Source organism: Larus michahellis, chromosome 1, assembly GCF_964199755.1.
Source record: "Larus michahellis chromosome 1, bLarMic1.1, whole genome shotgun sequence".
NCBI classification, from domain to species: Eukaryota; Metazoa; Chordata; class Aves; order Charadriiformes; family Laridae; genus Larus; species Larus michahellis.
Window position 1 is genome coordinate 2,926,679 of NC_133896.1, and position 17,634 is coordinate 2,944,312.

Here is a 17,634-nt window from a genome sequence, read left to right on the forward strand (position 1 = left end):
GGGCATTGCTGAAGTACCTGAGCTCTCGGGAGGGACTGAGCTGATTTCTTCAGCACAGACACTTGCTTGACTAACTCCACGAGCAGTGGAAGGCTGTTAGACCACTTAATTTAGGCACATAACTGAGATGTCTTCTTTAGCAATGCAGTTCCCCTGGGGTTGCCTCTCTAATTGATGACGAGTCATCTCTAAAGGTAGTTCAGGTTTTGGGTGTCTGAATGAAGCTTAATTTGAGTTTAAGACCAGAGGACCATCCTCTAGAGGGAGATGAGAGCTGTGCTCAGACCACGATGTCTCTGTAACAGAAACATCATTCAAAACACGGAGCCTCCAGCCGGTTATAGCGCGACGTTTGTAATGCTCCCATACACTGATCTCCTGCGGAGTCTGAGCACCAGCATTCTTCTGTCTTCTGTACCAGAGACACCTCGCGCTTGGCTAGAGGAGTAATTCTGTTAGCCGAAAGCGGCAGTAGGTTGTTGTCATAAACTGGATGAAGCACTTAAGAGAGGGACCGCAGGCTTTGTACTGTGTGCCTCTGTTGAAATAACTTGAAAAACCCATTCGTACAAGATATACCAGACACTTCAAAATGTTCTCAGATGCTCTCCAATTGCAAAAGATATTTACATGGCCTATAAAACTGAGGATATAACCTGGGTATAGAAACCCTTCCGTGTGACTCATCTGACCAGCCCCAGTGGAAAGAACGAACGCAGAGAGCAGCCCAAAAGCAAACCACAGACTAACTACCGTACTCTTGAAGCGTGAGTTCAGCTCCCGCTACGATACACCCAGCTGTGTCTGGAGTGCAAATGTTCCCCCATACTAAATGTTCTATTAATCAGTTCTATGAATGATAATTTTTTAATTTTTTTTTTTTTGCCAGAATGTGGTACACCTGTGACGCGCTACGGAGCAGGGGAAGGCAGGGCAATATTCTTAGCGCATCTCTCTGTTGGCTCCTGCTCTTGCTCTTAGGCAGATTCCACCTCAGAAACTCCTCAGGTGGTGCAGGCCAAGGGATGCGTGTGGTACACGTTCGGCACCTTTGAAAACCAAGCCTGAATTCTTGCACGTATTCAATGATAGTCTTTACATGCGTAAATGTTTTCAAGGTAAAACCCCTACTGGAACCACTTTTCCTGGCACGGATTTAAGATGAACCCTTTCCACTGCTCACGGGAGGCTGCGTCCCCTCCTCTGTTTGGGACTTTTACCTTTTTCTTTTGGTGTGTTGGTGCTTAGCACCATGTCACTTCTGGTTTTCCGCTTCATACATCCACGTATACAGCACGCCAAGAAAATATTTTTGCTGTACCTTTGTGTTTGGGAATTTCAGAATTATTCACGCAGTCATTGCTTGGAATGGATCAAATCAGGGGCTGCTTCTTTTATCCATTCAGTCAGTAACGAAGGCTGAGTTCATCAGCTGAACAGGCAGCCCAGATAAGGCAGGTTTGGGAAAGAATTTTTATTGTTCCAAAGAGTTAGTATTCAGGCATTATAGACTTGAGTAAATTCTAATTGTGTTTCTAAGTATACATTTAATAAATGGACCGTGGAGAAGGAAAAAAAAAAAAAAAAAGGGGGGGGGCTGTGAGCAGCGGGAGGAAAAACAGGAAATGAGACCATGAATCAAATCCCGTCTCGGAGATGACAGTCAGGCTGGCTACAAATTCTGCAGCTCACTTGCTGCTGACGTGAACCACACCAGTCAGATAAAAGTATATCAACATAAATAATCACATATTAATATGACATAATATTAATATATTACGCTTTGAAGTCCATAGGCAAACCTGAGGGTCCTGAAGTGCGTGATGCGCATTAACTAAGATTTGCAACAGCTTCCCGTGGATGATGCTGCAAGGCATGGAATCCAGGCTGTCCTCTGCGGAAGGCGCAGGGATCTCCGGGGTGGTACGTGTAGTCATAATCCAATATACAGTGCATAGCAGCCAACAGAGAAATAAAAACTAATGAAATATCACAAGTAGTTGAGAAACGATCTCGAGGAAGCGGTGGTGGTCTGCAGATAGCACACCTCACATGGAGCCCTCTCAGACACCGACTCGAAATCCAGCCTCGCTCCTGCAATGCGTATCATGAGTTGAACTCACTTCTTTTGTTTTTTATTATTTGACAGAAAAAGAATAATAATTTGTCATTATTCATAGATCATGTTGTTAACCGTGATGCCTCAGGAAACTAAATCATGCAGGTACGAGTCTCTGTGTGGTATCAACTGGCAGCTGCCGCTGATAAGGTGCTACTGGGCAGGCAGCAAAATTCAAGCACGTTCTTGTCTTGAACTAATGAGAATAAACACAGACTGAGAAAAGTGAAGCAATGATTGAAGCATCGATTCTGAGGTGAGCCATAAACATTCAAGCCTCTGCAGGAGCTGTATTGGGATTGAAAGGGAAGGTCTTCTGCCTTTCATATAACCAGGCCTTCAAAGATCTTTGAAAAGCTCATCCAGAGGAATTTGATGGTTTAGCTTAATTTGCCCTGCAGTTACAACGGTACTGAAAGTTGTGCCAAGAGCACCAACAGAAGCAGGATTTGGCACACCAGGAACGTACCGCAGATACATTATTTACTCACAAAATCTCACCTTACGGCAGGAGGCACTGCAGATAGTTGCATCCAACAGGAAAGGGTAATTTCCGGATTTTGAGAACTTGCAGACTTTGCTAAATGCTCACTGCTGGTAAGGAGGAAGCTAGGCACTATCAAAGCCCTTCCGTGCTGAACATTTGGAAAGAACAGATGACCCTCAAGGGATAACCAGGTAAAGTCACGTGGTACAACACGCTCACCGTGGCAGTGACCGAGCAAGACGATCCTCCGCAGAATAAAAACTCACAGCAGGTGTGCAATGAGCCTTTATATGTCACCTCACCTATCGAGGGTTTTCACGGCATTTTTTAAGTCTCGAGACAAGAGTCTGAAATTTAATAGTAACTTGTTCCTGGGCTCATTAGGATTTATTTGTTTGCGAATGTCTGGCAATGCCGTCCTTCACTTCTCTTTAGCTATACTTTATAGCGAACAATTTGAGTATTAAGTGGCACAAGAAATATTTCTACCACAAAGGAATATGTCCAGGCAAGGACAAATCAAGGCTGGACAACGGCATTGCTTTTTAACAAAGGATCAAGCAGTTACAATCTGGCCACAAAAACATGCGGGGTATGTGGTAAAGACACAGCACCACACGAAGTGAATGTTTTTAGCCTGGGAAGATACACCCTGTTTTTCAGATACACAGCGAAATACCTGAAGTTCACCAGTTTGAGATGGATTTTCTGCTTACACAATTCCGAAATGCGTTAAGATCAAACAAGAATCAGAAGCAGTTAATGGGTTTGTATGGATCGCTACATTTTTATTTGTCGTTCTGCTCTTGCATCACCTTTTTTCTTGGTAGAAATGTACTCTCTAGTAACCACTGAAGAGAACTGACCCAGAAGACCAATGTCCTGCTGCTTTGGCACTGAATGACCTTGGGCATGTCACTTCATCATCTGTATCTTAGTTTTTAGTCTGTCTGGAGGTGGGACGCAGGTATTTGAGGTAACACACATGTCAGGAGTGCCTGGCTTGGCTGTACAGCACTCCTGTAGACTGATTAACACTACTAAGTAGCAACAAATTATTCTATGCTGAGCTCTGTTTTGATGTTTTGATTACTGCTGCTGCCTGCACTAGTTAGTTTAAACTAGGTTGTGTTTTTCTATGCCACATAGCAGGCAAATGTTTACCACATTGATAGACACTACTCTTAAAACAAGCGCATGATTTATGAGAACACATAAATTGTTTTCAGTTATACACAGAACAAAATCTTTTTCTATTTGCAAATTGCTTGTGAGAGTTGCGAACTAGACGTGAGTTTATTTGCCAATCGTTAACAAATGATTTTTGGACTGCAAATTTGTTGTAGCCTTTTCTCACATTCATTTCTAATAGTTTTTTCTTCTAGCAATGTCCCTGAAAGAGCTCTCAAATATGTTTGACAGTCCACAGAGAAAAGATGCTGACATACAGATAGCTCTGGCCTGCAGCAACCGGTCTTTCATTTCCACCTATTACAGGGGAGCCATAAATTCTGGGGTACCTCAGTCCTGCTCTTTCTACAGTGAGTGAACCCCATGGACACATCAAAATGACACAAAGCAATTTGGAGATGTAATTCTGCCCATTTCTTCTTCTTCCCCCTCCTGGAATCTCTGCATATGTTAGAGTCTTCTGTAATTTCAAACCATACAAAACAATCATAAACACCCTGGTAGAAAACAGCTGTTGTTAAAACCTTAATTCCTAAATATAAATCTTTCTGTTCAGCAAGACAAGAGTGTTTCCTCAGAACTCTCCCAACAGAGGACAAATATATTAGAAGATTCAGAAATATATTCTGATTTGGAGATGGGCGTTTCCACAACAGTTACATCACTAACTGAATAAATAAAGTTCGACCCCCTAAAAACATTCCTGGTTCAGAAAAGAAGAAAAATTCACTACCTTCAGTTTGTTGGTGCTCGCACCGTATCGACACAGATAGATGCACAGTCCATTTATTCCCTTAAAAACATACTGTTACCAGGGTGTTGAATTCATAATAGTGCCCCCTCATAGAAACTGGTTTAACATCTATAAAAACAGGCATAAACATCACGTCACATACCTCAAGAGAATGGCTCATATGTCCTTGATATATTTTCAAGCAATTTTTATTTGGATGTAAAGTGTCTATCAGCCAACATTTCAGCAGTATCTGCCTTCCTTGGGGCTTAAGATATTGCTGAAGCATTGGCTGACAGCCACTTTACTACCAAATAAAAATTGCTTGAAAATATATCAAGGACATGTGAGCAGCTCTGTTGATGCAACCAACATGATGTTTGCATCGATTCAGAGAAATGAAATGAGTCAGATGACACAGGCTGCAATAATCCGTTGCGATCATTGTGTAAACACTTTGGGACAAACTTCTTGCAAGGGGAGTTGAAGGCTTTGGTGTCACTTTGGTACAAATAGGCTATCCTTCCTTCAGCCAAGGAGATGAAGGCCTTGGAAAGGGGGAAAAGAGAGGATAAAATTTCCCAAATATCATGGTTATCATGATTTGTATGTTGCCAGCTTCAAGAAGTCCCGGCAGAAGATTAGGGCTTCATTGGGTAAAACAAGTGAAGAGTCCAGATGGCAGGAGAGACAAAACAATGTATATTCATATAGTCCAGCTATGTAAAGGTACTTCTTGCCTCATACTTAGTCTAGAGAAATTCAACGATGTGTCTGACACTGTTGGCATCCAGAATGCAATACTTTTCCTGCTATCATACACTACAGAACACCTTTCTCCTCCTTTCAGCAGTCTCCCCAGCACACACCTCTGCGATTCTGCCGTCAAGGTAGGCCACTGGATCTACAGGGTGGATTTTACGTGGCAGAACAGCCAGATCCAGATGCAGTTTACATTGCAGGCTGAAAAGAAAATGTATTATGCATTATCAACATTATTCATCTCTTGGAAATAAAATTACATGCCCAAAGGGACTATACTAATGGTAATTTTATGCTGGTATGATGTAGAAAATGGGATGAGGCATCAGCTCAGGCCCAGAGCTCCAGCAGGAGCCAGAAGCACCCACCTCAAACCAGGTCTGCCCTGAATCATAGAATCATAGAACCGTCTAGGTTGGAAGGGACCTTTCAGATCATCTAGTCCAACCATCAGTCTAACACTGCCACTAAACCATGTTCCTCAGCACCACGGCTACACGTCTTTTAAATGCCTTCAGGGATGGTGACTCCACCACTTCCCTGGGCAGCCTGTTCCAAGGCTTGACAAATCTTTCAGTGAAGAAATTTTTCCCAGTATCCATCCTAAACCTCCCCTGGTACAACTTGAGGCCATTTCCTCTTGTCCTATCACCTGTTCCTTGGGAGAAGAGACCGATCCCCATCTCCCTACCCCGTCCTTTCAGGGAGCTGCAGAGAGCGAGAAGGTCCCCCCTCAGCCTCCTTCTCTCCAGGCTGAACACCCCCAGCTCCCTCAGCCGCTCCTCATCAGACTTGTGCTCCAGACCCCTCACCAGCTCCGTTGTCCTTCTCTGGACACACTCCAGCCCCTCAATGTCTTTCCTGTCATGAGGGGCCCAAAACTGAACGCAACATATGCGGCACCATATGGCCTCACCAAAGGGGCAGAAGCATTCCCCTCCCCCGCCCCCCGCACGCTTAGCCCCAGCGGGAGGAGCAGAGCGGGTGTGGGTGTGTGTGTCCCCAAAGTCCCCTCAGAGCGGGGCCGTGCCCCGGGAGAGCCCCGGGGGCCATGAGGGACGACACTTTCCCGCCCGCAGTGCGGTCCAGCAGTCACCGAGGCTGGTGAGAACTACACTACCCAGCGTGCACCGCGAGGGCGCGCAGCTCCCGGCCGCCCGCCTCCTTGCGCAAAGCATCACGGGACTTGTAGTCCGAACCCCGTCAAGTTTCCCCCGAAAAAGTTTCCGCACGCTTTCCGGGTACCTCGACGGTTTCCATGGCTACGGCCCGGCAACCAATGGAGAGCGGGGTTCTACGCGCGGGGGGCGGGGTGGGGCGAGCGGCGGGCCAATGAGGGGCGGGTTTGTTGCGGAGCGAGCTGGCAGCGGGGCCGTCGAGTCTCCTTGGGGCCGTCCCTGGCCGCGGCCTGGTGGCGCCGGGCGAAGATGGGCGGTGGTGGGAGCAGCACCCGGCGCGTCACCTTCGAGGCGGACGAGAATGAGAACATCACGGTGGTGAAGGGCGTGCGGGTGAGAGCGGGGCTCCCCCGGGGCTCACCCCCCCCGGGCCGGGGGCGGTTCTCGCCGGGACCCGCAGGGACACCTCGGGGCCTGGCTCTCCCCGGCCTGCTCCGAGCTCGGCCCGGTCCCCCTGCGCTGCTGGCTCCTGTCCCTGCAGCTCCGTCCCCTCCCGCCTTGGAGGGTGCTCTCCTCCGCTTCCATCCCCGCCCCCGCGGAGACCTCCACCCCTTCCCCGCTTTTCAGCTGGGTTTTGTAGGGGACCGAGAGCCGTGGTGCTCCGGTGCGGTCTAGAGGTGTCCGTGGTGGCAAGAAGCACGCTGTGCATAGGAACTTGTCCTGGGGTAACCTTGTCCCCAGCCTGGTTCCCAAAGACGGGGCGCAGAACAGTTGTAGGATGGATGTGGAACTATCAGGGCTTGGTTTGTCTTTCCCTGACCTCTACATGTGAGAGCTCCTCCCTTTCCCATATTCTGCTCTCTTACGTGCGCCGTATCCCGCTTCCTCTGTACCTGCAGAAGCGTTCCCATTCTTTGCCTATTTATGGCATGCTGTTTCCTGTAGTAATCCAGAAGGTAGTGTGTGTGACACAAGACACTTTGAGAAATCTCCCAGTTTAGAATTTTTTTTTATGTAAGACACTATATTTCATACTAGGAATGATAATAAGTTGTCTTATTACTGCTCATAGGGAGAAGTGTTGCAGAATGTAAGTGTGATGATAGCTGCTGCCTGTTTCAGCATACTAATATTTTTCAGTTCTGGTCATTTAATGCTCTCAGGCAAGTAGGTGACAGTAATGTTAATGTTCACAGCAGAGTTCATCCGCTCTGAAACGTGTTTAAATACTGGGAAGGGCTATTGGAATTTCTCTAAAGTATCCTGATACTAAAGTATATTGTGGATAAAAACTGAATAATATTACATGTAATAAGAAGATCCACCACTTCACTAAATAAATTATGTTAGTCAATAGGACGTTCAAAAGTGGATCTCTTTACATATGTGAAACTACCTGTGAAGTTAAGTTGAGAGTTTTAGGACTGGGTTAAGAAATCTTACACTGAAGGAAGGAATTTTACTCTTTCAGTTGTGTTTTAGATTACAAGTTTTTGCAAAAACCTTTGTAACACACATTTCTGCCAGTGAGAGATGTCATGCTGTAGGTTTAGTAAAGAATTTGCTAATTAAAATTAATTCTCATGAGGAGTTAAAACAGCATTTTGATAAGAATTGATGTTTGAGGAAACCAGTAGAAAGTTATTAGTTGGAAAACAAAAGCTTTCATGTTATTCATTCTTGAACTTTTGTTACTTTTTTCCATGGGCTACAATAGATCTAAAACTGGAAATTACTCCTATTCTCAGTTTGGTTCTGCATAATTTCTGACAGTATTTTTGTGTGTGTTGCACAAGTATTTTGAGGGCTTTGTCAGGATGAAGTTCCTCCTGGGTTAAGTGCTGTGTGGTATTTGACTGTCATCCAAATAACTGCGAAAGGCAAAAAGGCTGATTAATTACAAGCAACGTGTCGAAGGGTGTTGTTTCCTTTACCCTTCCCTGTATCCTGTATTTTCTTATATCATTTTCTTGTGTTCTGTGAGAGCCAAAATGATCTTGTTCAGAGATGAGCACTCACCCCACAAATAAGGGGGAAATAGAAAGTTAATTTTGCATTGTGGATAGAAATTTAGCCGCTTTCATAGCTTATTTTGGGGCTCTGTGCTCTTTTTTTAAAAGTTTTACTTCATTTTTGGGGGAAAGAGAGGGGTAATGGGGATAATGAAGGAGATGCATTCTGACTGTGGGTTGGGGTTATATTTTTCAGCTTTCTGACAGTGTCATTGATCGTATGAAGGAACCTTCTTCACCCAGTGGAAGATCGCAGCACCGATCGGCATCTGGTGGAGGTATGCCCATGTTTTTCTGTTTTCTAATGTGAGGAAGCAAATCAAATGTGCCCTTCAGAGCATTGTAATGAACTCATTGCCATTTTGTACAGATGATTTTTTGATATTAACTTTTTTGCTTGTCTCCTATTGAAGAAGGAAGTAGTTTGTAGGCTTTTAAAGGAGTTACATTACTCTTTTTTCGTCTGACTGACATTTAAATGTAAAACACAACTGTTTAGTAGATGTGGTTTTCTAAGGTATTATCCATTGTTAAAGTCCTTTTTTTTTAAAAAAAAAAAAGAAAAAAAAAAAGGCAGATATTCAGTACAAGTATGCATTGAGTTGTGAAGTGAAAATTCTTGTCTACTTAACACCAAATTTTAGTATAGTGAGCCTCTGTTGAAGTATACTTAAGCAAACATTAAAAGAATAATACGTTATTTTCCTCTCATGGAAATAAGTCACATACAGTTTATACAGATCGATGGCTCAAAACGATGGCTTTCTTAACATATTATATTTCATTATTGACGCCTGTTCAAATGCATCAAACAGGCTTCGTGCCAGGCAGCCTGTTTGCTAATTTAAAATACTTCAGCACAGTGAACACGATGTAGCTACTGAGGAGTGAAAATGAATGGCAGAGATTGGAGCATGTGATTTATGTTTGTTGACTCTGTGAAACGTGTGAGGTTCGAGTAAGGCTTCTTATCAGTGCTCCAGAAATACTAATGTCAGTATTCCCTAGGGGTGTTTTGCCTTGATACTTAAAGAAAATCCCACCAAAACTCAACACCCTGATTGAAAACAAGCCCTGTGACAGCAGTGGGCCTTGCAGCAAGACTTGAATGATCAGAACATAGCATCTTTCTTTCATCTGAAGCATAGAAAATTGGTTTCCTGTTGCTTAATTGAAGGTGTCTGTGGTGTAGGTGTCTATATCCGAGCTGGGCTCCCTCTGTAATCAGTAGAAAGAAAAAGATGTTTTGGGGGACATTTATCTGGCTTATTTGAGAATTCTAGTTCAGGATGAGATGAATTGTCCTGTAGGAACACCGGGGTGAAGAGGTCAGATGTAAGCATCTAAGGATGTCAAGCAAATCCAACACAGGATGTTTTACAAATATCAGGGCTCCCAAATGATGCTGTTTTAGGGGTTTGTTTTTCCACTTTATGAATAGGAAGACTGTGGCATAGGGAGGGCAAGGAAAATACCAGTGCTAAAAATTACTTAAACTGTCAGTTGACTTGTGAAATGTAGTTTGCCCAATAAAATTGCTTAGAAGTAACGCTTGCTTAAGTAAGGTTTGAATGGAGTAGGGGGTAGTTTCATGGGGGGGCTGCCAGATTGTCTGTCTCTTTTTCTTTTTGAATAGTAGCCTTCTCATAATGCTACATGTATTTTACTGTCGTGAAGAAGTTATTCTAGGTAAAGGATTTGTATGAAATAATACTTGTGCATCCTACCTACTTTCATGGCAGTGCTTGTTGCTTTTTCATCCTTAAACCTGGGTTATGGAAGTCGTCCTGTGAATAAGCATCTGTGATTTTTGGGATGTGGTGGCTGTAGGTGAAGGCTGTAATACCGCAGTCATGCTTTGCTAATTCGCAGTATGTACGTATCTTGGTCCTTTATTTTGTTTCTCTTTGGGTCTTGGAAATAGCGCTTTTTAATTTTTTAATTTTTTTTTGTTGAAAGGCATAATGAATCACTTGACCGTTTGCAAGGCTGGCAAACCTTATGTGTATTTTTGCTTTAAGAACGAGTGATTTGGGTGAAGTGCTTGTGTTTCCCCAGGAAAGTATAACTGGTGTTATACCTCAGTTGCTATAATGATTTGTATTTAAGAGGATTAAATTATACTTAAATGCATGTTACCATAGCCCCATTCCTCTTTCATTGAATGTGTTTTGATGAAGAATTACAAACTATTGAACTTCTTTGATGCTGTAAGAACAGTCAACCTATTTTTTTTATTTTGTAGCTACATCTAACCTGTCAGAGTCTGCGTATGTCTGATAAGGTCCTGTTACAGGAAGGCTTCAAAGCCAGTGCTCCAATCACTTAATATCGAACTACTGTCTGCTGGAGGCTGTGGGTGCTGGATCCCAAATCTGGGGATCTTCCTTCTGTGATGCAGCAGTGCTGGGGCTTGGTGTCTTGGTAAAACCTCCTGCACTGTTAATGAGATACCTCTGTCCAGGCAGCTCCTCCCCTCGTGTTTGTCAATCTGGTGATAGCGAGTTGTTTTTCTGACAGAGTGGATCCCTCACTGCTTCTGAAGAGAGTTTTCCAGGGATGGTGGTGTTTGGAGGCTGCCTCTAGCTTTTGGATTACCAGCTGGGCAACTTTCGAACTTGACAGTTTGTTAGCCTGAATTTATATCTTTATAAATTCTAGACAAATAACACTCTCCTACAAAAATAAAAAAGATGCCTAGAGGGAGAAACATTAGAGCTATTAAAAAAAGCCCTTTCTTTAAGTCAAGTCTTTGATAGCTTTTGGTGGAGGAATAATGGATTAGATTACATGAAAGAATGTGTATCTTGTTGCTTGCCAATATATGATGAATTTATTGACTTCAGTTTGGGGTCTGAAAATGAAATTACATACACTTACAAAGAAATCTGACATCTGAATACTACGTCTTAAAGCATCCTAGCTTGCTTGGATCGTTTTCTGACTTCTGAGTAATATTAAATGCACTAAAATATTTAACAAGTGTAAAATCTTTAAAGTATGTCTGTAATTCCTAAAGCAATATTGATGAAAAGTAATTTAGTCAGACAACGAATACTTTTTCTTTTCTTCTGAGTGTGTGTTATACCTAAAGCTTTAGTCATAACAGACAAAGGGAATGGTTTAATTCGTTTTAGCTTAGTGGATATCTGAAAAGCTAGTAGTCTATTATGGAAAAAAAAACAAAAACAAAAACCCAAATGCTTAAATTATCGAGAGTCTCTGCTTCTCAGACAGCCATTTTTTTTCCCTTCACAGAAACAGATTACACTGAGGATACGGAAGATTTTTCTCTTTTTTTTTTTTTTTTTTACATTGTATTATTTGTTATTGTTACTCTACTGTCCTTGTGAAAACAAAGCAGTAAAGGACCCATGTCATAAAGTACTATGTATTGTGTAGGTGTGTAATCAAGTGCGCACTGCTGATGCCTCCTTAGAAATTGGAAATTGGGTTAGACCTGGCAAGTTTCCAATGGAGAAAAATGTATTTTTAGCCTTGGTTATTCGTGTGAAATGATACCTTTTAATTGTGTACTCAGTTGTGTTGGCATCTGTGTCTTTTGTTGGAGTTTCAGTGGCCCAGGGTATCTTGGGTCAATCAGAAACACATAAGGAAGCATTGTTGAGATGTACAGAAATGAGTGTTTGAAGAATTTGGTTGTAGTTGGAGATGCAACCAGGATTTAACTCAACTTTAGGAGAGCGAACTTCAGCTTGTGAAGAGAGCTAGGTGGTGGGATCCCGTGGGAGGCAGCTCTGAGGTATAAGCTCAGGAAAGCTGTGAGGTCCTTAAGGACAACCTCCTCCTGGCGCTATAAGGTTCCGTTCCAGCATTCAGGAAAATTGATAGGTATTATCTGGAGGCTGGTCTGGTTAAACAGGGAGCTCATGATAGTCCTTCAGTGTAAAAATGAGGTCAGCGGGAGGTGGAAGCAGAGAAAGACCTTTTTTTTTTTTTTTTTTTTTTTTTTTAAAGAATTACAGCATGTACTGATGGTATTAGTAATTGTGGATAGTCAGATGTTACATGAAAAAAAAAGTAAAATTGGAATACCTCATGATAAGTGTTGTGGGAGGCTCTGCTTTATTGCTTCTAACTTTGAATTGTTTTGTATTTTCACTTTTTATGAGTATGTGGAAGTTTACAGAGTTTGGGTATGTTTATGCCAGTTAAGCAAGAATCCTCTGCAGATAAATCCTGTTAGTTCTGTGCCCTTTAACGTGTTAATTGTTTTCATCTACCTTTTTGTTGCAACAACGCTTTCTCTGCATAAACTGAAAGGTGAAGTACAAATGATGTTTCTGTTGTTTTTATTTTGCAAAATTCCCGTTATTTTCAGAAAAGGAAAACACCAGAGGTTTAACGAGACATTTTGGTGCATGGGTTTCCCTGCTGTTTATCTTGCTGTGAGACACCGTAAGTCTCAGGCAGTTCCTTTCAGCCACTGACATGGATTTGCAACCTTTCTTCCTGTAGTAGCAACCAGGAGAGCTTGGTCTCTCCATCTGGTAATGCTTAATTTGCCCTCCTCTAGGTGCCGTTGTGTGTACTCTTTAGAAGGAGGTTTTAAACTTAACGGGTACCAAAACCCTTTGTGAAATAATTCAAGTCGGAAACCCCAGTCAACAAACTGAGCTGGTGTGTGGACCACTGGTAGCCTGGAAGGCCATGATTTGCATCTTGTAGAATATTTGGTTTGTTTTTAATAGAATGCTTGTTATTTTGCTTTCGTTTCCCTCCGACTTCTAGGAGGGAAAACAAAATAGTTTTTCAAAGGAATGCAGAGATATTTGTGTGAAATACCAATGACTCGTGATAGGCTTTTGGTCTGAAATTCTTGGACGCCTCTAATGTAGCTGTCATGGCAAAAATACATTCCAAAGAATATTTGGCAGTTTTGTTGGGTAAGGTTCATCCTACTGTTCTTTCTGAAGGAGGTAGATGTATGGTGTAATGCATTGGCTTGTAGGGGAAGGGCAGCTTCATCGGAAGCTTCTGGCACCCAGGCAATAGCCTACTTGGCGTGTATATTTTTTGATGCATGATCAAAATTTGAGCGAGCCATCACTGCATATGTGATGCTGCAATGCTCACTCTGGCTGTCCTGGGGCTTGCTGTATGGCCACTTATTTGTCACTGGGTTTCTTGGAGATAACTTTATTTTCAGTGATGTATATTGATATTCTTTGGGTTAAAGGTTCACTATTGATGGAACTATTTTATTATCACAAGGTGAAATGTCTTGTAACTCACTAGACTGCTAAAGATGCCAAACTTTTAATGCTGCCACTGTAACAGCAAATCTTTAGTTGCGTCTGACATTCATGTCGCTGGATTGCAGGAGTATAGGGAAGGTAGAATTATGCATGGGAGATGAAGCAAGTACTACATAAATTAAAGTTCTCCCTGTCAGTGTGACATGCAAGGTGTTCTGTGAATGTTTTCAGGTGGATGGGTATGTCCTTGTAAAATGGTACTGAAATTAGAAGGAAAAACTAGCAAGTAATGCAGCTTGTACATCTGGGTCTTTTTCTTTTAGTTCATAGTAATTTGAAGTTCAGGGCTGTGGAAGGGCTTAGTTCACTCCATGTCCTCAAAGTACTGTATTAACCCCATCAAAAAGATGGTGCATAATTAATGGAGGGCTGGGTAGGCATGATGAGAATGTTAGAGTAGGCAAAAAGCCCTAATTTAATTGTTTAAAAACGATTCAGACTGGACGTTAGGAAGAAGTTCTTCACCATGAGGGTGGTGAGACACTGGAACAGGTTGCCCAGAGAGGTGGTGGAAGCCCCATCCCTGGAAGTTTTTAAGGCCAGGCTGGATAAGGCTCTGAGCAACCTGATCTAGTGGGAGGTGTCCGTGCCCATGGCAGGGGGGTTGGAACAAGATGGTCTTTAAGGTCCCTTCCAACCCTAACAATTCTATGATTCTGTGATTCCATGAATATGGAAAAAGTACATAACTGTATAAGAGGAACATCTAGAAGCTTACAAATACTAGTCTCGCTTATGAACAGAAATTTTTTAGGTGTGAATGAAAAAGCCCGGATTTGCCTGCTGTACTGTGTGGTACTATATTCCTGATATTCCCAATGTTTGTCTGATTCAAAAGTAGTGTTTTGACTCTTCACTGAAATACTGTCTTAGAGATGCCATCAAGACTGCATATTTGCGCTGCCCACTTTAATTGCATTTCCAGTGCTGATGCGTCCTGTGGAACAACAAACACTTTAAACACGTGTCCAAAGGTAGAACAAGAACAAATGACAGAAGGTGTTGGAACTTCTCATGCCAATGTCATGTATTTGAGGCTATAGTCTGATGTTACAACTAATCTCATCTAATGCTTTCATGTCTGCTCCCATAATAATGTGGTGCCCAGTGATCTAAACCATCCAGCAATGCTCTACAAGAAGAGTTTTGTACCAGTTTAGCTCCCTTGGTTGAACCTTTGTGTATTTAGGGAAGGGAAGCAGGAGCACGCACAGGAGCAATAGCATCACTTTTCTGTTTTAGTGATGACCACCTTTTGTAACAGCTTTGCAGATTACGTCAAATGTAAGTTTTTATTCCCTGAATCATCTGCTTGAGCAACTTCACCACTGGGCATCAAAGTGCCAGCTCTGGTGGAAGGGAGTAAATCCAATCATCCTTAATTAATGGAGCTGGAGAGCACAGGCATGGCTCAAGCGGTCTGGACTGTATCTTCAGCAGGGGAGTGTTGTGAGGTGAAACAATCCTCAAGCTTTCATAGACTAGATATATATTATTTTTTTTTCCCCTAATACTGAAATGATATTTTATGCTGTTCAAGGAAAGACTAATTTTTTTCCCCCTAAACAAAAAAGAACTTTTACAGGTAAATTAGTAATAACAATTAAAAAAAGCTGACCTACCGGCCACCTGAAATCTTATTTATCTCTCAGTTTGGCAGTGGACTGCATGAAATACATACACTTGAATACTGCCTGAAATACATATGCTTAAATGACATTTGTGTTAGTGTTAACCCGGAGTTTGGCATGATATAGATTTGGCTTAAGTTTGATTGTGCAGTTGGAAGGATGGGAAGAGGTAGAAGTAGAGAAGGTAGAAGAAATAGAAGAGGTCTCACCATCTCTCCCTTCCTTTCTCCCTCTGTTTCTTTCGATGTAATGAAATGACCATGTTCAACTTTGTATAAAAACGTGGTCTGTGTGTGGGAGGCATTTAAGGCTGGAATTGCAGTAATTGATTCCCATCCTCCCTCTCTCCTTCTGCTCCTGCTATTGCTTTATTTGTTGTTATTCAGTGTTGTAAGGGGAGCTAAAGAAATGAATTCTGAGGTTTGCAAGGGTTCTGCAAATGGAGGAATTAGGTTTTTGAGAGTTCGTGGAATTGAGTTGTGTTTTTTGTTTTTTGTGTCTTCCCCCTCCATGAGCATCAGGCAGAAAGCCAATATATCCCATGAATGTTGTCAAATATGAAGGGGACATTTGGTTGGTTTATTCGGGGAATCTTGTTTTACAACTGATAGAGAACTTTTGATATTCCAAATGAAATTTAAAGAAAGAACACTCGGTGTGTCAGGTCCTGTCCTACTCGTATGCATAAGTAACTTGGTCTCAGGCCGCAGTAGATTCATTGTGATGATAGTCAGCTTCTTTTATAGATTTTTTTTTTTTTTAACAAATGATTTTCTATGTGTGTGGCTCTTTGCAGATAGGCAGAATTTATCTTTCAATGGGCATTCATTTAGAAGTGTCATTTTTGTTTCTATATATTCTTAGAAACAGGTGATTCTTATGTACCACATACTGTGTGCTTTTCGGTCTCTAGTGGATTTGTCGAAATTAAATTTCATGCTATTCTGCTTAAGGCTGCATGTGCTCTATTAGGGTTTACTGAGTGCAGACGTTTGCTCTAAAAATCTTTCAGAGTAGTTGTGTGGTACACACATAAAGCAATTTTTGTCGTAGCTAGTCTAACAAGCATATCCAAAGTATTTGCTTAGAAATGGCTTGCAAGTTAAACGTTAGAGCCACCTGCTTTTTGATGTGGAAGCACAAGATTTGTGCATGCTAAAACATAATCTTCCAGTAGATAGCAGAAAATCGTGTTGAAAAGCAACTGTTTTGTGGCTGGCATGTGATTCTTGTATTAATTTCTAGTGCTGCAGTAAGCTTAATTAAGAAAGCCAGGGAAACTGTCTCTAGAAGCACAGAGGAAAAAAATTAACCTGGGAAAAAGAGATTGGGCACAGTTCATGGAGCCCTTTGAAAAACAGCATGTAATAACGAGTTTTAAGGGCTAAATGGTTATGCTTTTATGCGTGGAATTGGTGCCACTGCCTTTTACTAGTTGCGAGTACTGAATTGTTTTGTAGTTAAATCCTGGCAAAGTTTTAGACCTTTGGGCGTAGACAGTTGGAGCCTTAGGCTGAACGTTTTGAAAATGCAGCCAGAGGCTGCAGACGACACCGAGTTGGGTGGGAGCATCGATCTGCTTGAGGGTAGAAAGGCGTTGCAGAGGGATCTGGACAGGCTGAAAAGATGGGCCGAGGCCAACGGTGTGAGGTTCAACAAGGCCAAGTGCCAGGTCCTGTACTTGGATCATAACCCCATGCAGCGTTACAAGCTTGTGGCAGAGTGGCTGGAGAGCTGCCTGGCAGAAAAGGACCTGGGGGTGTTGGTCAACAGCCGGCTGAATATGAGCCACCAGTGTGCCAAGGTGGCCAACAGCATCCTGGCCTGTATCAGGAACAGTGTGGCCAGCAGGACCAGGGCAGTGGTTGTCCCCCTGTACTGGGCACTGGTGAGGCCTCACCTCAAATGCCGTGTCCAGTTTTGGGCCCCTCACCACAAGAAAGACACTGAGGTGCTGGAGCTTGTCCAGAGAAGGGCAATGGAGCTGGTGAGGGGTCTGGAGCACAAGTCTTATGAGGAGCGGCTGGGGGTGTTCAGCCTGGAGAGAAGGAGGCTGAGGGGAGACCTTCTCGCTCTCTGCAACTGCCTGAAAGGAAGGGGTAGGGAGATGGGGATTGGTCTCTTCTCCCAGGTAACAGGCAATAGGACAAGAGGAAACGGCCTCAAGTTGTACCAGGGGAGGTTTAGGATGGATATTAGGAACAATTTCTTCAGCAAAAGGGTTATGAAGCATTGAAACAGGCTGCCCAGGGCAGTGGTTGAGGCACCATCCCTGCAGGTATTTAAAAGACAGGTAGACATA

At 42.8% G+C, this 17,634-nt stretch overlaps 1 protein-coding gene across 2 annotated transcripts in view; it reads left to right on the forward strand.

The window, feature by feature from the left end:
* Positions 1–6,509: 6,509 nt before the first annotated feature.
* CHCHD3 (coiled-coil-helix-coiled-coil-helix domain containing 3) overlaps positions 6,510–17,634 on the forward strand; it is a 176,906-nt gene continuing 165,781 nt past the window's right edge. Inside the window, exons 1-2 of one of the 2 annotated variants that reach the window (XM_074573189.1) lie at positions 6,510–6,803; positions 8,619–8,700. In XM_074573189.1, the coding sequence (XP_074429290.1) occupies positions 6,720–6,803; positions 8,619–8,700 (166 nt within the window). In that variant the 5' untranslated portion in view covers positions 6,510–6,719. The remainder of the gene's footprint in view (positions 6,804–8,618; positions 8,701–17,634) is intronic. The other variant, XM_074573190.1, reaches the window with a different exon arrangement.